This window comes from Microcaecilia unicolor, chromosome 2 (genome assembly GCF_901765095.1).
Source record: "Microcaecilia unicolor chromosome 2, aMicUni1.1, whole genome shotgun sequence".
Classification (NCBI taxonomy): Eukaryota; Metazoa; Chordata; class Amphibia; order Gymnophiona; family Siphonopidae; genus Microcaecilia; species Microcaecilia unicolor.
The window spans coordinates 522,176,041-522,198,219 of NC_044032.1; the positions used below are offsets into that span (position 1 = coordinate 522,176,041).

The window sequence follows — 22,179 nt, forward strand, 5'->3', positions numbered from 1 at the left end:
CCTGCCCGGAGCGCTGCCCTGCATGCATCCTTCCTGTTCCTGATCTCAGCGCCGATTCAAAATGGCCGCCGAGAGTTGAAGTCTCGTGAGGTCACTTGAACTCTCGGCGGTCATTTTAAATCGGCGCCGAGAGAGGAACAGGAAGGATGCATGCAGGGCAGCGCTCCAGGCAGGAAAAAGGGGGCTCTTTCCTGCCCCGAAGGCGGAAGAGGTCACTAGAGCACCAGGGCAGTAGTAAGTAAGGGGAGGGGAGGTTAGCAATCTGCCCTTTTGTCCGGATTTCTGGACAAACGGGCAGATTAGCAAAACCCGCCCGGTTGCCTGGACATGTCCTCAAAAAGAGGACATGTCCGGGTAAATCCGGACATATGGTAACCCTATGAATATCGGCACTTAACCGGATAAGTGCCGACTCCACTCCTGACCACCCACAAAATAGCTGTTTTGGCTTGGGGACTAACCAGGTATATTCAGCAACACTATCTGGTTCAGTGCTGCTGAATATACCCAGTTAACCACAGTCAAGTGATCTAAATGACCAGGAGCCTCTCCTGACCATTTAAATTGCTTTGAATATCGACCCCACATTGTTTCCCCTTCCCAATCCTGTAGGCAAACTTAAGGGCCCTTTTACTGAGCTGTGTAGGCGCCTATGTGCGCCCAATGTGAAAAATTTAGAGTTACCACCCGGCTAACATGTGGCCCTTGCAGTAATTTCATTTTAGACACGTGCCCGCTAGGCGCACCATAAAATATTTGTATTTTCTGGAGCACGGGCGGTAATTGGGCGGTAATCGTAATTCTACGCGTGTAGATCATTACCGCCTGATTACGATGTGAGACCTTACTGCTGAGTCAATGGCTGGCAGTAAGGTCTCAGACCCCAAATGAATGTGCGGCAATTTTAATTTTGTCGCACATCCATTTTCTGCCAAAATTTTTTTAAAAGGTATTTTTAAAAATGATTCTGCGCACGCCCATAACATGCGTCTACACTATCGCAGGCCATTTTTCAGTGCGCCTTTGTAAAAGGGCCCCCTAATCAGTTGGGTTTTCTGAACAGCCACAATCAATATGTATGACATATATTTGCATATGGGTATATATTGTATGAAAATCTATGCTAGGAATATCCTGAAAGCCAGACTGGTAAAATATGTTTCCAGGACAGGGCTGAAGCTGCTGTACTAGCAACATCTCTCCTCAATAAGCAGGGAGATGTCAAGCACTTTCAGTTGCCCTTCTTCTGGCATCAGTATGAATGAAAGCAAATGACATTTTCTCATGAAAATTGGAGGCGATACTGGGCAGTCCCATGAAACGCTACTTAAAACAAACTTTTCTTGAAGTGGAAATGTCAATACTGTGTGACGGTTTGCAAAATTCTTTAGCACATTTTTGGAGTTGACTTAAAGGAAGATTTCTGGTTTCTTCAAGATGTAATCGGAAGCCAAATTCCTGATTCTCACTTACATTTCCACATTCCTTTCTGACATTTTAAAATCATTCTAAAACGTTTGCTGAGTACTACAAGTTTTTAGAAAATTTTTTTGTTTAAAAAAATATTAAAATGGATGTGCCATGCAGTTAACTAAGTAAATGCAATCCCTGATTAAAATGCAGTTTCTAGCAGTTTGAAAAAAACTTTGTTAAAATAAAGTTCAACCTCACTTCAGATGTGCATCCTAATTTTCAGAGATGAGCAATGTGCAGAGTGTAAAAAGCTCAGTGTGCTCACCTTCCACCCCATCACAAACTCAAGTCAACAATAATATGCTCATAGATCTGTGTGTTTCCCTTGAAACTGGAAGCAAACAAAAACTCTCTACGGTCAGTCGACACAGCTGTGAAGGAGCGTGGTGCCTGCACGTAGATCTCTTTAAATTTCTGAAAGTTCTTCTGCTCACTATTCCACTGATATATTTGTGAGAACGTGTAGTCACTTCCTAAAGCTAGGTAATGTTTGTCCTTAAAAGAAAATGGCTGTAAAGTCATGGCTCCCCGAGATGGGAGAGCCTGAATTTCCACAAACTGCTTGCCATTCCACTTCATGACTCTGGAGTCGCCGATAAATCGAGTCAGGGAAATATACAGGTCATTCTGTATTTTGAAGCTCTTTACAGCTAGCACATCCTCCATGTTCGGGATTTCACTATAAGGAACAAACTTCTTTGAGCTCTTGTTCCATTGGAGTATAATGGGTACTTGTGATCGACTTGACAAAATTAGGTGGGCTTTTCCATCTATCTCGATAAACTCTGTGTCTGTGTCTCGGAACCATTCATGCAGGGACTGGTATGAGTAAAATCCTTTGCCATTCCATTTATAAACTGTTGACAGACCAGCTTTGGAGCTATCTGCTATGACAAAAAAAGTCTCCCTATCAATCTGGAATAACTCTATATCATTTGGTTTTGAAATTCTGGAAACTTCAATGTCCTGGAATTTTACAAACTTGGTCCAGCTTTCATCATACTTGTAAATATGTGAGCCTCCAAAGAGCTGGGCCACCACAACAAAGATCTGGCCATCAATCAGGATCGCTTTGCATCCAACTATTGATTGAGCTAGGCAAAAAAGGAAAGAAAAGATTAGCACAAAACTAACCATATTTTTTAAAAGAGACACATAATTGGATATTGAAACTTATGGTTGTGGTTTATGGTTTATTAATTTATAGTCCACCTTTTCCAAGGCAGAGTATAAAATAACATACATATCAATATGCTATACATAATCAAGCACAAAAACATCAACTAAAAACATATATATATATATATATATATATATATATATATATATATATATATATATATATATATATATATATATATATATAAAACCCTCCATATGGAGACAATTACAAAAATTCCAAAACAAAAACATCACTACAACATGCTATCATTGCATAAAAACCAAACAACACATTCATATAATAGTCCCAATAGTTGTGTTTTGTATTCCAATACAAATATCAGTTCCTACCTCAATCTACAGATGCTCCATATGCAGCGGCAGCCCAAGGCAATCTGCTGCCTGAGGCAGGGATGGGATGCAGCCTTACCCCTTCCCCACCTGGTCACTTTCTGGCATCACCCCCCCCCCCCCCTTCTCTCCTCAACCCTCTTCCCTGCGTTTATCTTCTTTTTTCTTTTCCAAAAGGTGACAGTGGCAGCAGCAATGATTCCCATAGGCTGCCCTGCTACCAGCACTGGCCTCTTTGCTGTACTGTTTCCCACCTCTGAGGAAACAGGAAGTTATGTCAAGAGGTGGGCCGTAGTAGGGAGAAGAGACCGGTGCTGGTGGCAGGGCAGCCTTTGCAAATCGCTGTTGCTGCCGCTGCCACCTTTTGGGAAAAAAAGAAGGTAAACGCGGGGAAGAGGGTTGAAGAGGGGAGGGGGGAGATGCCATTCCATGGAGAGTGCTGTCTCAGGCCCTCACCTCAGTTGGCCTAATGGAAGGTCTGCCACTGTCCATATGCTAAGCTCACATAAACGGATGACTTTTTATTAGTTTTTTTAAACAACATCAGTTTCTGCCCTAATTTCCAGTGGTAGTTGGCTGATCGGGTCATTGAAATTTCTCATCCATGTGATTACATAGAAATGTACAGTACACAGACTGCTCAGTAGGGTGGCTACAGTAGCACCTTCTCCCGTGGCTCAGGCAGTAATTCCATTTTTGACGCGTGTCCAAATCACACGGTAGAAATTTTCTACCGCGTGCCGTTTACTCAGTGGTAATCAGCAGTGTACGTGCACTGACGATTACCGCCCAGTTAACATGTGAGACCTTACCGCTAAGTCAATGGTTGGCGGTAAGGTCTCATGCCAAAAATGCATGCACGCTGGTTTTAATTTTGCCGCATGTCCATTTTCAGCCACAAAAAAGGCCTTTTTTGCAGGCGTGCTGAAAAATAGACTTGCGCATATCCAAAACATGCGCCTACACCAGCGCAGGCTATTTTTCAGTGTGCCTTAGTAAAAGGGCCTCAATGGGCCTCATTTTCAAAGCACTTAGACTTAAAAAGTTCCATAAGTTACTATGGAACTTTGTAAGTCTAAGTGCTTTGAAAATACAAGTCTTTTTGAATTGTGAAAGTCATTTAAGTTTTGCTTTGATTCCATCCTCTTGTTATACAGGGATTTTTGAATTTTATCATTGGTTTTGTCCCCACTACTTTCACTGGGAGGCCATTCCAGTTATCCACTATTTTTTTTATGCAAAAGTATTTACTGAGGTGGTTTTTAAATGCACCTCCTTGCAGCTTCATTTCATATCCTCTAGTCCAGGGGTTCTCAACCCAGTCCTCAGGACACACATAGCCAGATAGGTTTTCAGAATACCCACAATGAATTCACATGAAATAGATTTGCATACAATAGATATAGTACTTGCAAATTTATCTCATGTATAGTTATTACAGCAAGTCAGCAATAGCCAGGCGCAGAAGTTGATGAAGGAAGTGGGGAGGTACAAGCAGCAGGAACAGAGCTGTTTCACACTTCTGCGTTTCCTAAATTGTGCAGTTTGTGAGCCTCCAATATTTCTCCCCCAAAGTTGCAAACTGCTGCTGCTGGAAGAAAACAGAATTTCAACCCCCGATGACGCGTTATGCGAAATATGGACCATGTTGGCTTTTGAGCCTCAATAGCGACACATATCGAGTATTCCTGAAAGCAGAATTTATAAAGCACATTAAAGATCATGTTGGAGGTTTTGAGCTGCTTGCTGGACATATTTGTTGAGAGATGGAATTTTGACTAAGGGTGATAGCGATCTGCGGCGCTGTTGTGAAATCTTCAAATCAAGAACAGTGGACAATTCCAAGATAAGTACAGGTTTTGTCACAATAGCATCCTACTTGAACTTGGATGGATCTCATATTATATGAAATTTTTCCCTGAAAGTTTGGACATCTTTAAGATCAATACGTTTGGAACTGAATACAATAAGAGGGAATTCTTCTCGGGCAAAGTATTCATACAAATGTATTTTGTGTTTTGAAGGATTGTATTTATCTGCATAGGTATTTCATAGTGTGAAGTGCTGGGGAATAGTTTGTATAAGTTTTATAATAAAGGATGTGATATGAATGTTTTTTTCTATTATTATAGCTATTTTTGTCAAATGCATAGTCATTGAGGATATCCAGAAAACCTGACTGGCTGGGTGTGTCCTGAGGACTGAGTTGAGAACCCCTGCTCTATTTCTACAGCATCATTGTTTATGAAAAAAGATTTATTTATTAATACCTTTCAAATATTTCATATATTACTTTTTTGTTTTCCCCCAAAAATCAAAATATAAATTCCATGCTAAGTTCCACCCTGATATGAATGCTATTTTGGCATAGCATGACTGCCTCATGGGGAATTTTCAGACTGTGGGGCCGGTGCAGAAAGCCATGTAGCTTCTACCACAAAACTAGCAAGCCAAAAATACCGCAACATGCTGTAAGTAATGAGCATGCAAATTACTACCAGGTTAAAACTGCAGCAGTAATCTGCTTCTCATTGCGAAATGTCCCTGTTCCTGTCAGTGTGTGAACGGTGATTGGCTCACACACTGACAGGAATAGGGACACTTTTTTTTAAAAAGCTACCAGCAAAATCTCTGACAGTCCTGTAGCTTCATTGCCTGACATGAATAATGCCCCCTCCCCCACCTGGCATAAGCCCCTAAAGCCCTGATAGTCATCTTTTCCTGCCCAGACCTGACCCAACCTGAAACATCCCTCTGCCTCCAAAATTAAAAATAAAAATTCATGCTAGTCTAGAGGCCTCCTCCTCTCCCCCACCCAACCCAACAGCCACTTTCCCTGATTTAAAAAAAGAAATCCATAGCACCTCTCTTACCTCCCCCTGACCAAATTTGAAAAAATTAAATCCCTGGTGTCAACATTATCCTCCCACTTTGCTGTGAACCACCCCCACAGGCCACACTGAGCTCCCCCAAGGAATACCTTAACAGAGGCAGGAGCAATTTCCACTCACTGCTACCTCCGACACTGCCATCTTTAAAAATGGCAGCACCTGATCCCCACACGGTGCCTCCTGGGATGCACCACGTGGGGATCGGTCTGCCAAATAAGGGAATTTCTCCCTTATTTGGTAGTCTCCACCAAGACTACCCCTTTATTTTTAATTTCGGGGGCTTGGGGTCAGGTTGGGTCAAAGGAAGGGAGGGAATCAGTAAACACCAAGGTCTGATGCAGAAAACTATTAGTGGCAGGGGGTCAGGACCGTTGGGGGAAAGAAGAGGGTCCACTAGACACCCACTCCTCTAAACCAACCCTTCTATGCTGTCCCATATCTCTTGAAACATTTTTCATGTTGTGTGCACATCAAAAGCCCTTTTCTCCCCTTTGCGTTATTGGGGAACTGGTAATGACCACATTACCATTCATTTTAATGTAATGTGCAGCCATGTTTACCACATGAATTGACATCTGTGTTCAACCCCTTTTTGCATTGCTCAGCCAGTAACTTGCACATAAATCCAGTGGCCCTCACCCAAAATTGTTTGAGTTGTCTAAGGATTGTTTGTTATTTAATATATGGTTGGTGACTTCCTCACAGGGCCACATTAAGGGTCCTGTTTATTAAGGTGCATTAGTGTTTTTAGCAAATGCTAAAAATTAGCACATGCTAACCGTGTAGATGCCCAAACAGCGCTCTAAAAATAGCGCTGGAACAGCATGGGGCTTTACTACTGCTATAATCAGAGATAATAGCATGCACATTTCTGTGCGCTATTAGCTCTGATCATAGGGTAAAGTGAGGGAGGATTGTGCTTGAGCGTGTTTGACAGATCTAGGACCCCAAACAGCATGGCCCCAGTGGCATAGCAAGGAGGGGCGAGAGGGGGCGGTCCGCCCTGGGTGTCAGCTCAAGGGGGGTGCTCCCTCCCAGCTCCTCCCCGGATGCAGCATAATGACACCCTCCCCCCTCGGTGCATCAACACCCCCAGACCCAGTGCCTACACTCAGCTCAGTCCAACCAGCTCCCGCACCCTACCTTTAAAGAAATCTCGGAAGCCGCATGCATGTAAAAGAAGTGTGGATCGTCTCATAGGGCCTGCCCTCACTCTGTTTGTCCCGCCCTCCGCTGACACAACTTCCTATTTCCACAAGGGGCGAGACAGACAGAGTGAGGACAGGCCCTATGAGACGATCCACACTTCTTTTACATGCATGCGTGAGGCGTTGCACCTCGCCTCGGCTTCTGAGATTTCTTTAAAGGTAGGGTGCGGGAGCTGGTTGGACGGAGTTGAGGAGGGTAGAAATCAATTACTTTTATTCTCTTATTGGAGTCAACAGGGAGCATGCACAAGAAGTACTGGTGTCAACAGCTGAAGGTACGCGCCAACTTCTTTCTTAAGGAAGCAGCAAGAGGAGCAGGAGAGCCATGGCACTGTATTTATTTGGCTGGCAGAGCTTCGGCATCCCCGCCATCACAGATATGTTTGGCAGGTGGGCGGGCACACAGGGGGGGAGAGGAGGGAGCAATGTGTTGCCCCTCCAATCCACCCCTGGCTGCCCTCAAAATTGGAGGGCTGGCTACACCCCTGCCACCAGTAAAGAAGAATATCTGCCCTCACAGGTCAGTCCCATGTATCGACAGGAATTGCCAGTTCCCGCCAGAAAAGACACTGTGGCGTGAAGAACCAACGGAAATCCCCTCAGGCAAAGATGTATCTGACCATGACAGTGCAGTAAACTAAAGTGCAGATCACAGGAGAGAGGTAGGAAGAGAAAGAAAGGGGGAAAGGAGAGAATGGAAGGTGGGAGATGGAGATAAGAAGGCAGGTTGGGAAGGGAAGGGAGGGGGAAGAGAAAGAAGAAGGAGGATGGGCTGGGGGAGACAGGCCACACCTCCCTTGCACTAATATTCCCACCGACCCACTCTCCACTTACATTCTACTACACTCACAACCCAGACTCTGCCATCTGACTGAATGGAAGTCTAATGAAACTGATGATAGATGACCACAGAAAACTTAACCCTAGCTACCTAAATGTAAGGCATGAGTAAGAGCAAACAAAATTAATAATAATGAGTCTTTTTGCTTAAAACAGTCATATTCCAACTAAGGACATATTCCAAGATTCATAGTGACGTGACATAGTAGGTGATGGCAGTAAAAGGCCTGCACGGTCTAGTCTGTTCACTGTCCACTATCAAAAGAGTCACCTCTCCCAATACACATGCCCATGTAAACAGTTCAGTATCTTTGCTACTGTTCTTTTTGAAATTAAGCTACTGCACTAGGTTAAAGTTAGAGTTTTTAATTTTAGCTTTTATAGTTTATTTTATGGTTCCTCACTCCAATATATATATTATAAAATTGTATCTCGGAACCAAGAGAGGGAGTGTAATGATATCAGTTTATTATTGAAATGTGTAGCATGATATTTTGCTGGATCATATATAGCAATACAAACATACAGCTTTAAAAATACAGTTTTAAACTACAGCAGAGAAAATAGTTTAATTTCAAGCCCCTCTCTCCCCCTCCCTTTCTCCTGGGGACTTTTGATAGCAGGGATAGTCAATTACAAACACTTAACAAAGACAAAAGAGAGATATATAGCTTCCTCTGCCCTCCCACCTAACAAAAGCTTGACTAAGGTGGGTACCTGAATGCTCCATCCAGACATCTCTGAAAACCAAAGACCCAAGAGACAGAAAGTCTGGAGACCCCATTGAAAACAAAGAACTCAGAGGAAAAGCATAAACAAAACATTTGCCTGTCATCAGAGGTATACCTGCCCCCTCCCATCATCTATCAGACAAATGGACGCCAGGACATCTGCAGAAAGGAGAGACTTATAATGTGACCATGTGAACAGACTACAATAACCATAATGCCTTGCAAAATATCCAGGACATGCACACACCATGCTTCTCTGCTAACATTATAAAAGGCCTGGAAACAGCCCAGCTCGCTCTCTTGGAACCTGCCTCCTCTTGGGACCTGCCTCCTCTTGGGACCTGCTGCTCTCTTTGGGGTCCGCTGATGCCTTGTTCCTGACCATGTGCTCATCAATCAGCTGGACCACAGCATGCTGGTAACAAGGACTGTAAGTTAACCTACCTGTTACTTTGTTCTATTTTATGCACAAATTCTCTGTTCTAAGATCCTTTTAAAAGCTATCTCTCGTTTGTAACCTTATTTATATGATTGCATTAATCATATTGTAAAATAATAAACCTTTTGAATCTAAATATATAGTGTTCTAGTATAATTCTACATTTAGTGAAATGTGCCTTTTATGCAGTGCTTTAGGCATGCCATTTCCAGTTAGTTTGATATCACTGGTGTGTTAGGCATTGAAGCAATCTCTTCTACATACCTGTAATATTGTCATAGCTCCTGAAGTTCATTTCAATGTGATCCCATTCTAGCACCATGCAGTTCTCCATGCTAGGCTGGGCAATTGCTACATAGACATCATTCTTGTAGTTAAACGTATCCACTGAAACTGACTGATAGGGTAAAATCTGATGAACCACAAAATCTGAAAGCAGAGATTTCAAAGCTGCATGTTACTTCTTGACCAGGAAATACAAAACTTTTGGGTACTGCTGTGGGCTTAAAATAAGATCTACAGAAACAATGGCAATATTAGAACAGAATTCCATTTTATGGACCTGGCAGTTTCCTTCTACTCCTTTAGTCTTCTGTCTCCACTGAAAGAGGCTGGGATCTGGCAAAAGGAATTGTACCTGCCTAGTCCAGTCACTGCACTGAATGCCATAAGAACATAACATAAGAGCTGCCCTCCTGGGTCAGACTAAGGGTTCATCAAGCCCAGCATTCTGTTTCCAAGAGTGGCCAGTCTAGCAAGAACCCAGAACAGTAAAACAAGATTTAATGCTGCAGCCACACCTGGGCACGCAGATAAGTGCAGTAAAGTTACCTTCGTTAGCATTAATCGACAATGCATTTCTACCATAAAGGATGTTAATTGATAAGAGTTTAGAAATGTGTGGGAAGTTAAAAGCACTGCAATAGCATGGTGAGCAGTAGCAATGAAGAAGATTAACAAATTGAAAAAATCAGAAAAACAAATTGAAAAAAATCAGAAAATTAAAAAAAAATAATAAACTTACAAAAAGAAATTTTTTTCGTCACACAAAGTACTAAGTTGGACTATACATCAAGGAAGGTTGGGAGTAGTCTATGATTAAATTTGTCACTAAATAGGGGTACACCTTATGGATGATAAGAGATTAACCCCTGTGACTATCTGGCTTATTTTTGAAAGAGAAGGATGCCCATATTTCGACCCAAATTGGGAGATGGGCACCCTTCTCTCATGGGCGCCCAAATCGGTATAATCGAAAGCCGATTTTGTGCACCTCCAACTGCAGTCTGTCGCGGGAACGAACAAAGTTGACGGGGGCATGTCGGAGGCGTGGTGAAGGCGGGACTGGGGCGTGTTTATCAGCCGAGGAGAGATGGGCACCCTCGGCCGATAACAGAAGAAAGAAGGGCAGTAGTAGTGAGAATTTGGGCCGCTTTTTTTGGACCCTTTTTTTTCACTAACAAGTCCCCAAAAAGTGCCCCAACTGCCCAGATGACCACCGGAGGGAATCGGGGATGACCTCCCCTGACTCCCCCAGTGGTCACTAACCCCCTCCCACAAAAAAAAAAGAACTTTAAAAACTTTTTTTTGCCAGCCTCAAATGTCATACCCAGCTCCATCACAGCACTATGCAGGTCCCTGGAGCAGTTAGTGGGTGCAGTGGACTTCAGGCAGGTGGACCCAGGCCCACCCCCCTACTTGTTACACTTGTGCTGGTAAATGGGAGCCCTCCAAACTGCCCCCAAACCCATTGTACCCACATCTAGGTGCCCCCCTTCACCCATAAGTGCTATGGTAATGGTGTAGAGTTGTGGGGAGTGGGTTTTGGGGGGATTTGGGGGGCTCAGCACCCAAGGTAAGGGAGCTATGGACTTGGGAGGTATTTTAATTTTTTTTTTATTTTACAAGTGCCCCCTAGGGTGCCCGGTTGGTGTCCTGGCATGTGAGGCGGACCAATGCACTACGAATCCTGGCCCCTCCCACGACCAAATGCCTTGGAGTTGTTCGTTTTTGAGCTGGGCGGCTTCTGTTTCCATTATCGCTGAAAACCGATACTGCCCATCTCAAATCCGCCCAAATCTGATGCATTTGCCCAGCACCAACCGTATTATCGAAACAAAAGATGGACACCCTTCTTTTTTGAAAATACGGTCTGTCCCATCCCTTTGCGGACCCGTCCTCGGTGATAGTCGCCCATGGAGATGGGCGTCTGCGTTCAATTATGCCCCTCTATATGAGACTTGCCCTGAATAACCTATCTTGAAATTTTAAGGTGCTTTTGCCTTATACTCTACTATTTTTTGTTTTGTATATATGAGAGTTTCAGTAGATTGATGCCAGTTTTATTTGACAGTATCCTAGAAATAAGCAGTGGATTTTCCCAAGTCCATCTTAATAATGCGTTATGGACTTTTAGCCAATGCTCAATGCAAATACACTGAAGAACTGATTTTCACAGCAAAAAGCTCAGCTTAACCATAACAAATGTGAGAAAAATTATACTTGTGTCCTACAAACACTATTCAATAGAGAACCATTCTTTTAAATGATCTTTCGACAAACATACATGTGCATTTTTATAATTAATTACTAGAGAGGAAAAAAGGCTTTAGCAGTCAAAGGTTAACACTGCAACTGCAGTCAAAGGTTAACACTGCAACTGTGGTCAAGTATAAAGCAATACCTTCACCACCTTCACAACCGTTGCAATACCTTCTGACTTAGACCAATCATCAACCAAAAACCTTACACTTTTTTATTTTAAAGTCTTTTTCAATATTAAAACAAATACCATGGTCATTGAAAAACTTAATTTAGAAATGACTATCTTCATAATCATGCAACAAAAAACACTTGAAGCACTTAGCTATTGATAGCTTGTGATGACTCATAGAACATCCCAACTGGGACCCATTTCACTGTCCACTAGGCTTTTCAGGGGAAACATTTCATAATTCATATAACTTCAGTGTTTCATACTCCTCATGCTGTTCTGCATACCATCGACACTGAAGTTATTTTAATTATGAAATGTTTCTCCTGATGAAATCAAGTGGACGGTGAAAAGGGTCCCTGTTGGGATGTTCTATGAGTCATCATAAGCTATCAACAGCTAAGTGCTTTGTGTTTTTTGCTTCATGATTATGAACCTAACTTCATACCATTATAATCTGGGTTATCCCTCAGAATGTGCATCACTTTGCACTTGTCCACATTAAATCTCATCTGCCATTTGGATGCCAAGTCTTCCAGCCTCCCAAGATCCTCCTGCAATGTTTTGCAGTTTGCATGCGATTTCACAGCTTTGAATAGTTTTGTGTCATCTGCAGATTTCATCACCTCACTCATCATTCCCATTTCCATATCACTTATAAATATGTTTAAAAGCACCATTCCCAGTACAGATCCTTCCGGCACTCCACTACTCACCTTCCTCCATTGAAAGAACTGGCAATAAACCTACTCTCTGTTTTCTCTTTTTCAATCAGTTCCCAATCCACAACAGAACATTGACTCCTTTCCCATGCTTTTTAATTTTTCCAGGAGTCTCTCATGGCTTTTTTCAATGCTATCAGACCATCTAAGTAGAAGTCTGTTTCTAGATTATATGGGTAATATTTTGCTCATCTCTATTTTAAAGAACCCTTCCTTGGATATTAATGTCCTATCTAGCTACAGACCTATTGCTAACATCTACATTTTTGTAAAAATCATGGAAGGGGTTGTAGCTAAGCAATTAGGAAAATATGTGGAGAAGCACGAGGCACTGATGGAGACTCAATCTAGGCTCAGAAATGGCTTCAGCATGGAGTACTTATTGGGCTCATTAATGACTGACGCTAGAACTTTGTTGGCAGGAGGCCACCAAGCATTAATTATGCAGTTTGACTTATTATCATCTTTTGATGTTCTTGATCACACAATTCTGTTAAACCTGTAGGGAAAACTAGGAATTGTAGGGAAGATGAGAAGCTGGATTGGAGATTTCTTGTTATCTGTGTCATATAAAGAGAAGATAAGAATTACATTTTGGAGACCAGGTGAGCAAATTGAGTCCCGCAGGTTTCCCGGCTCTCCCCTGTTTTATTTAACGTTTTGATGTTCATATTGAGTGGATTTTTTTTTTACTAATACTGGAGTACATCTTTATACATATCCCAATGATATAACAATACTTGTTCCCTTTTCTTCTCATTTATCTGATGCTTTATCAGAAATCCAATTCTGTTTTTCAAGGATGGTGTGCTGGGCCAGTCAATTTCACTTGATATTGAATGCAGAAAATTCAATTGAGGTCTTATATACCGCTAATATCCCCATTCGGAGTTCAGTGCCGTTTACATACTAAGTGGGACTGAGCTTTGGTTTGATACAGTGTTATATATGGAACATTTATTGAATACAGTTTTACAAACAATTTTAAAAACTTGTTAGATAAAATCAATCTTGTATACAACTGTAGAGTATGAGAGTACTCGATGTGTTTGGCTTAATGATTTTTGAGGCTTGTGAAGTGAACATATGGAGAAGTGGTTGTCATGCAGAAGACTTTGGAAAGAAAAGACCAAATTGTTATAGTTAAGACCACCAACTAGTAACTCATCTATAGAAAAGTCTGTATTCAGTGCAACGAGTTTATTTTAAAATCATCTCTAAGGGTTTTAGAAGTCATATTAGATTCCCACCTGACAATGTCATTGCAGATTAAAAATGTTCTTCAATGAAGTGTTTTGGTGGGATTGGGTTTGGGGAAAATGGTAAGGATTGGGAGTAACCTGATACAAGGGGATAGGGTGTTAGGGTGGGTAGATGTATTGTGGCTATGGGCAGGGATCACTATGAAGAGCACACATAGGTAATCCCATTTGTATTCTTTTGCTTGATTCTGTTGTATGTTGGGGTTTATGGTTGGGGTGGGGAGAAAATGCTGTATAAAATGAGAAATGGGGACTGTTTGTATCTATTTCTATTGTAGTTTGGTCTATTATGGTGGTGGAGAAACAGGCCAGATGCTTAAGACAAGATTCAATTTATATAGACATCACATGAACAATACAGCCAGTAGGGCCCCCACCCCGGTGGGACAGCACTTCACAGAACCAGGACACTGTACCAGTGATTTCACAGTGAGAATACTGAAAGGTAACTTTAAAACCATACAAGAACATAAGACCTTTGAAGTCAGAATGATTGAATATTTTAACACCCAACAGAAAGGACTTAACAAGGATCTGGGGTTCCTAACCCATTATAAACCATAAAGCTGTATGTCTCTGTTGATCACCCCACCCCTCACCTATCCACACCCATCCTGTTAGAATATCAATGATATGCTTTGATGTCCCCATGCATACCTCCGACCCACCCCCATCCTCCCACCCTGTCAGACTGCCATAGTAATGCTTGAATGTTTTCACTTATATACACTGTCAGCTAGCACATTTGCTTATTTCCGATCTGACGAAGAAGGGCAACCTTCGAAAGCTAATCAAGAAATGTATTAAGTTATGTCCAATAAAAAAGGTATCATCTTATTTTCTTTTCCATGTTTTATTTTGTTTGATTTCTATTGATAACCTTAAGAGTGGACTAACACGGCTACCACACTCCTCATCTTTCTAATAAAAAGGAAATATTTAAAAAAATTTTCTTCAAAAATTAATTGCTAAGTTGCGTCAGCTTCAACGCATAAGAAAATATCTCTCACAAGAATGCTTTCGGTTGATTACTCAGGCAGTTTATACCGTCACACCTTGATTACTGTAATTTGTTTTACCTAGGTTGTTCAAATGCAAAATTGAGGCAGCAAAGTTGATCTTTGGAGCGTGTACATTTGATAGAGTGACCCCTTTATTGATCGATTTGCATTGGCTCCCTAGTGAAACATGATGTTATTTCAAAATTTGTACTTTTGTATTGTAGAATTTTGCAGGGTCAAGCACCAAAGTACCTAATTTGACAACTTGAGCTACCTTCAGTAACATATTCTTTGTGTTCAAAGGACTCTTTAACTCTCCTATACCCTTCGATATGATTTTTAAAATACAAAAAATATCAGGTGGAGGGGGGAGTGGGGGCAGGGCCCCGGGGGCGGCCTTGCCCCGGGCTCGGCCCAGTCTCTCGGTGGCCCTGTGAAGTCTCAGACCAGTAATGCTAATCACTCTGTCAATTGTTTAGCAGATTATTTTGTAGATAAAATTGAAACTTTTGACGTCCTTTTTTGGGTGTGTCTTCTTCCTTTACTACTAAAGACTTTTCTAACCAGGCTGACTCTGAACCAGTATCCAATCTTGACTCCTCTTGGTCTGCTTTTCAGCTTCAAACATCTGCCTCACTGACAAAGGTAGTGCCTTCAATGCATGCTACATTTTATACCTTTACCTTCATTGTGGATTAAACTTCTCAGTTTGCAGCTTATACCATTTTTGCTTCTTGTGGTTAATTCTAGTCTGTCCCCGGGGCAGGTCCCTTCTCTCCGGAAGGTTGCCTCAGTCCATCCAATTTTGAAAAAACCCTCTCTCTACCCTTCCCTTCCCTTGTATTATTGTCCAGTTTCTAATCTGTTTCATGTCAAAGTAGTCAAGAAAGTGGTTTACTTACAGCTTAATCAATTCATTGATAAAACTTTTGTTCTGCACCCCCGCTAATTGGGCTTTCATGCTGTTTGCAGTACTGAAACAATTTTGATCTCTGTTCTTGGTGATGTTTATTCTTATCTTGATAACCACTATCACCTTGACCTTAGCAGTATCTCTTGATCTATCTGCAGTGTTTGACCTGGTAGATCATGCACTTTTGTTGTCCCGGTTGCAATCTCTGGGTATTTCGCAGTCAGTGTTACACTGGTTCAGATCCTTTCACTCCAATCAAACATTTCATGTTGCTCTTAATAGTCAGTTTTCCACAGCTAGGTCATTTACACGTGGAGTATCTCAAGGTTCTGTTTTCTCTCCACTTTTATTCAATATGTTTCTTAGCCCATTAAGCACCATCATTCAGAACTGTAATATTTCTTTTTATATTTATGCAGATGATATTCTTTTACTTTATAAAGTTAACCCCTTTTCTATTGATTTATCACCTCTTCAGAGTTGTTTGGAGACTATTACTCAGTGGTTATCTGATCATTGGTTGGTGCTTAATTAGGAGAAAACAGTAGCCTGCTGGTTGTCAGGCTACTTAATGCCCCCTTCTGTGCCCCTTCTTCTGTTGGTTACTACTATTACTCTGGTGTCCAGTTTTTGCTACTTAGGTGTACTCCTCGATTTTCATCTCACGTTTGATCCTCAGACGTTTGATCCTCAGATTTCTTCTCCATGTAAGTCTGGTTTTCGCGTGCTGCAGCAGTTACACTCTGTTTGTAGCCTAGGGGTTAGTGCAGTGGACTTTGATCCTGAGGAACTGAGTTTGATTCCCAGCACAGGCAGCTCCTTGTGACTCTGGGCAAGTCACTTAATCCTCCATTGCCCCTGGTACAAAATAAGCACCTGAATATATGTAAACTGCTTTGAATGTAGTTGCAAAAACCTCAGAAAGGCAGTATATCAAGTCCCATTTCCCTTTCTCCTTTTTTGACTATAACACTTTTCGTGTACTCCTCGATTCTCATCTCACGTTTGATCCTCAGATTTCTTCTCTATGTAAGTCTGGTTTTCGAGTGCTGCGGCAGTTACGCTCTGTTTGTTCCTTTTTTGACTATGACACTTTTCATTCTCTGCTTCTGGCATTATTTATGACCTGGTTGGATTACTGTAACTCAATATATTTAGGTACTTCTAAAGCTTTGCTTCAGTGACTCCAGACACTTCATAATATGGCTATCCTCCTTCTTTGCCATCTCTGTAAGTAAGATCATGTTACATCTACTTCAGTTAACCATCATTGGTTACCGGTCAGGTTCCGTATTCAATATGTTGTTGGCTTTTTGAACTTTTCATCAGGGGACTCCCTCATATCAAGCCAAATATACGATTCCTTATTTACCTAAGCGAGTTTAAGATCTTTCAATGATCACCGTATGGCAGTGGAGTAGGAAGGGGGGGCGGTGGGGCGGTCCGCCCCGGGTGCACGCCGCTGGGGGGGTGTCGTCTCCGTTGGTTCCTTACTTCCTGTTCTGGGGCAGAGAGAGCAAGGAACCAATGGAGCCAACGCAGCTCCCAGCGACGTGGACTTGGGGGCGGATCGGCCCTCCCGCCCGCCCCTCGCTTCTAAACTAAAAATGCACTCCTGGGGAGGATGCACACAGGAGGGGAGGTGCGCGCTGAGGGGGGGCGCCGTGCTGCGCACCGAGGGGGGGGCGCCGTGCTGCACCCGGAGGGGGGGTGCGCAGCTGCGACCCGCCCCGGGTGTCAGCCGCCCTCGCTACGGCACTGCCGTATGATCCTACCAGGTCCTCGGTCTACACAGTTGAAATATACTCGACACAGTGCTTTCTTCTTTGTTTCACCTTCATATTGGAACTCAATGCTTTTATTCCTGCGTAGTGAACTTTCTCTGAAACGGTTTAAATCCCTACTGAAAATGTGGCTTTTTGAGGAGCCTTATGGTAGTCGTAATCACTGAATGTTGATCTCTTACCGTGCTCTGGCACCAGGTATTTGAGAACTGTTGTTGTCTGCCTGCTCTTTGTATGGCTGATTGTCATCCTATTTTATATTGTAGTTCCTGTTTCTTTTTATGTTTATCTTTTTAGAATGTACACCGCTTTTTGTCCTGCCAGACAGAAAGTGGTATAGAAAGTTTGGAACAAATAAACAAGCTGAACTGCTTAAAGAGAGGGCTGCTATTTATGCGGCCCATTTAAAGCAGTTATCTTACGCGGTCAAGGGCTGAATATCAGCACTTAAATGCATAACTGCCAACTCTGCCCCGGATAGGCCCTCAAGTCTGTTTCGACACAGGTGCCAACCGCGAATGTTCAGCAACACTAACTAGTTAAATGCCACTGAATATCGGCAGTTAGTCAGTCCTAGGATATTTAAGTGGGCAGGAGCCTCTCTTCCCCGCTTAAATCGCTTTGAATATCAGCTGGCCAGTAATTTAAGTGTAAACTTTAACCTTCTCCCCCTAACTGTAAGGTGAGGCATGCTTGTCTGGATTGGGACAGAAGTATTTTCAGAGGAGTGTGCACAGGTACCTATTTACATTTGAAACTGAGGATTGCTGACAAATGTTAGATTAATGTTTAAAAATGTAGTCTGCATATGTCCGAACTCAGCTGATTGTAAGTCTACTATAAACTGGAAAATAAAGTTGAAGTGCGCTGCTTAACTAAGCTTAAAGGGCTTTGAAAAGTGGCGTACCAAAATTCAGTTGGCACAAGAAGCTCCTCTTTTATCCTGCTCCCAAATCATTTACTACTACTACTACTACTTATCACTTCTATAGCGCTACAAGGCACACGCAGCGCTGTGCACCATACATGAAAAGACAGTCCCTGCTCAAAGAGCTCACAATCTAAATAGGACAGGCAAACAGACAGAACAACTAAGAGGTAAGGGAATTAAAGGTGGGGACAAAAGGGTACAGGGCAAGTGAGTAGTGGTTAGGAATCAAAAGCAGCGTGAAGTGAATCCTTTCTCCGTAGCTGAAGAACTAAACAACAGATTCAGTTGGGAATATAGTATCCTAGGTGGCTTTCCCCATAACTGTATAAGTGTTGCCGTACTGGGACATATCAAAGGTCCATCAAGTCCAAGTATCCTGTTTCAAAAGGGAAAGGGAAATGGGACTTGATATACCGCCTTTCTGTGGTATTTTGCAACTACATTCAAAGCGGTTTACATATATACAGGTACTTATTTTGTACCTGGGGCAATGGAGGGTTAAGTGACTTGCCCACAGTCACAAGGAGTTGCAGTGGGAATCGAACCTAGTTCAATCCATGTTACAAGTACCTGGCAAGATCCCAAAAGAGTACAATATATTTTATGATGCTTATCCTAGAAATAAGCAGTGGATTTTCCCCAAGTCCATCTTAATAATGGTTATAAACTTTTCTTTTAAGAAGATATCCAAACCTTTTTTTAAACCCCACTAAGCTAACAGCTTTTACCACATTCTCTAGCAACAAATTCCAGAGTTTAATTACATGCTGAGTAAAAAAATATTTTCTACAATTTATTTTAAATTTACTACGTTGTAGCTTCATTGCTTGCCCCCTAGTATTTTTGGAAAGAGTAAACAAGCGATTCACGTTTGCCCATTCTACTCCATTCATTATTTTATAGACCTCTATCTTATAGCCCTCTATCATATCTTATAGACCTCTATCATTGGATCTGATGTTCAGTTTCTCACTATGGAGCATCCAGCCTTGATAATCCTCAAGTCAAGTGCACAGAGAAGTGAGACGTCAATATTTTTGCATCTTTTGTTTGTTAGCCTGTACTATAAGGAGTCGGTTTTGGCATGAAGTTGATGACAGTATATGACACAAGCAGCACTTGGCATACTAAGCAGATACCACTACTCACTTTGGAAGGATGCACTTCTTGGGCAAATAATTAATATAGGGCAATAGAGAAACTTCATTTTGTTCTGATTCCCCAACCCTTCAGGCCTAGTTATAACAGCCCATTTCAATGTTATTTTCCAAAAAAATTATGGAAATAACTGTTCTGTTCTTATTTTTCGGGATATACATTCTCCTGCTTGGATTAAACAGGAAGGACCTCCCCTTCCCCCAAAACACCAGAAATAACAAATGCAAGGGGGTTAAACACAAAAGCCTAGTTTCCATACCTGTGGTAGTACATTCGTTATCAAAACTTGAAACATCATTTAACTTCCTTTCCTTGTATTCCACTGGACCAAGGCAGAGGACCTCTGAAACCGTGGAGTTTGTCATCTTCAACCAGGTAAAGAGCCACTTGACTTTGCAATCGCATTCAAACCTATTACCCCTTAAATCTCTAAACATAAACAGAAGTAGATGCATGTGAAATGGCAGAAGGACAAAGGCAGAAGAGCAGAATAAGTACTTAAAAAAATTAAATCCTTGCTACTTATTGCTCTTTTTTTGCTCTATCACTGTTGCAGAAGTCTCATTCTACTTCTTTAAGTAGTAGTTTTTCATTGTTTTGGTAAAATATCTCTCTGTTTTGAATATATTTCCTTTAGCCTTTGCTATTGTTATGGGGGAGTGCAAAGGTGTGGCGAGGGGTAGGCCCTTAGGACCTCTACAAACATTGTTTCAACAGTCAGCTATGACAGAGCATCTCCTCACCTCATCTTTGGAAACATTATGAGGTAAATGCTGCAAAAGTAGCCTAAAGAGGTAACCACCTTAGCTATCGCTTCCTTAGAGCAGTCATTTTTTTCATTGCCATTACTTTCAGTGGTTATAAGTGCTAGAGTTAAGTATCGTGAATCTAAAGCTCTTGCACTGCTGGGAAACATTAGAAACTGCAGTCTGACTGTACATAAATGTCTTCAATATAAGTGAGTCTGGCACAAGGTTAAAATGTTGTACATTGCAGATTTGGAAAACAGAGAAACAGAGAGGCCCTTTTACTAACGCACGTAGGCGCCTATGGGCATACAAAGTGCGTCAAGTTAGAACTACTACTGGGCTACTGCATGCCCTGGGCGGTAATTCTAATTTTGACGTATGTCCAAAAGGCGCAGCAGAAAATAATTTCTATTTTCTATCTCAGGGTGCTAACCGGGCGGTAATCGTCAGTGTATGTGTGCTGATGATTACCGCCTGGTTAATATGCGAGACCTTACCACTAAGTCAATGGGTGGCAGTAAGGTCTCAGGCCCAAAATGGACGTGCACTGATTTTTATTTTGCCGCATGTCCATTTTCAGGCAAAAAAAGGCCTTTTTTGGAGGCGCACTAAAAAATGGTCCTACGTGCATCCAATACATGAGCCTACACCAGCACAGGCTATTTATTGGTGCGCCTTAGTAAAAGGGCCTCAGAGAAACTAAAGACAGACAAAGGCCATATGGCCCATCTCGTCTGCTAATCCATATCATCCGCTATCTCTTCCTCCCCTCTAAGAGATCCCACATGCCTGTCCCATGCTTTCTTGAATTCAGATACAGTCCTCATCTCCACCACCTCCACTGGGAGGTCTTTCCACACATCCACTTCCCTTTCTGTAAAGAAGTATTTCCTTAGATTATTTTTGAGTCTATCCCCCTTCAAATTCATCTAATGCCCTCTCATTCCAGAGTTTCCTTTCAGTTGAAGGAGACCTGTCTCCTGTACATCTATGCTGTGGAGATAGTTAAAAGTCTCAATCATATCTCATCTCTCTCATCTTTCTTCCAAAGTATACATGGAGGGGCATAATCGAAAGGGGCGCCCAAGTTTTCCTGAGGATGTCCTCGCAGGACATCCCGGTGAAGGGGCGGGGAAACCCATATTATCGAAACAAGATGGGCATCCATCTTTCATTTCAATAATACGGTCGGGGACGCCAAAATCTTGACATTTAGGTCATCCCTAGAGATGGTCGTCGTTAGACTTGGTCGTTTCTGATTTTCGGCGATAATGGAAACTAAGGACGCCCATCTCAGAAACGACCAAATGCAAGCCCTTTAGTCGTGGGAAGAGCCAGCATTTGTAGTGCACTGGTCCCCCTCACATGCCAGGACACCAACCGGGCACCCTAGGGGGCACTGCAGTGGACTTCAGAAATTGCTCCCAGGTGCATAGCTCCCTTACCTTGGGTGCTGAGCCCCCAAAAACCCACTCCACACAATTGTACACCACTACCATAGCCTTTAGGGATGAAGGGGGGCACCTAGATGTGGGTACACTGGGTTTCTGGTGGGTTTTGGAGGGTTCACATTTACCACCACAAGTGTAACAGGTAGGGGGGATGTGCATTGCACCCACTAAAAACTGCTCCAGGGACCTGCATACTGCTGTCATGGAGCTGGGTATGACATTTGAGGCTGGCATAGAGGCTGGAAAAAATGTTTTTTAATTTTTTTTTTTGGGTGGGAGGGGGTTAGTGACCACTGGGGGAGTAAGGGGAGGTCATCCCCGATTCCCTCCGGTGGTCATCTAGTCAGTTCGGGCACCTTTTGAGGCTTGGTTGTGAAAAAAAATGGACCAAGTAAAGTTGG

At 42.4% G+C, this 22,179-nt stretch overlaps 1 protein-coding gene across 1 annotated transcript in view; it reads right to left on the bottom strand.

The window, feature by feature from the left end:
- Window positions 1-1,044: 1,044 nt before the first annotated feature.
- The window catches only part of LGI2 (leucine rich repeat LGI family member 2), a 60,491-nt gene continuing 39,356 nt past the window's right edge, over window positions 1,045-22,179 (bottom strand). Inside the window, exons 6-8 of the mRNA XM_030191245.1 lie at window positions 19,838-20,007; window positions 9,359-9,523; window positions 1,045-2,567 (exon numbers count right to left, since the gene is read on the bottom strand). Coding sequence (XP_030047105.1) covers window positions 1,750-2,567; window positions 9,359-9,523; window positions 19,838-20,007 — 1,153 coding nt within the window. The 3' untranslated portion in view covers window positions 1,045-1,749. The remainder of the gene's footprint in view (window positions 2,568-9,358; window positions 9,524-19,837; window positions 20,008-22,179) is intronic.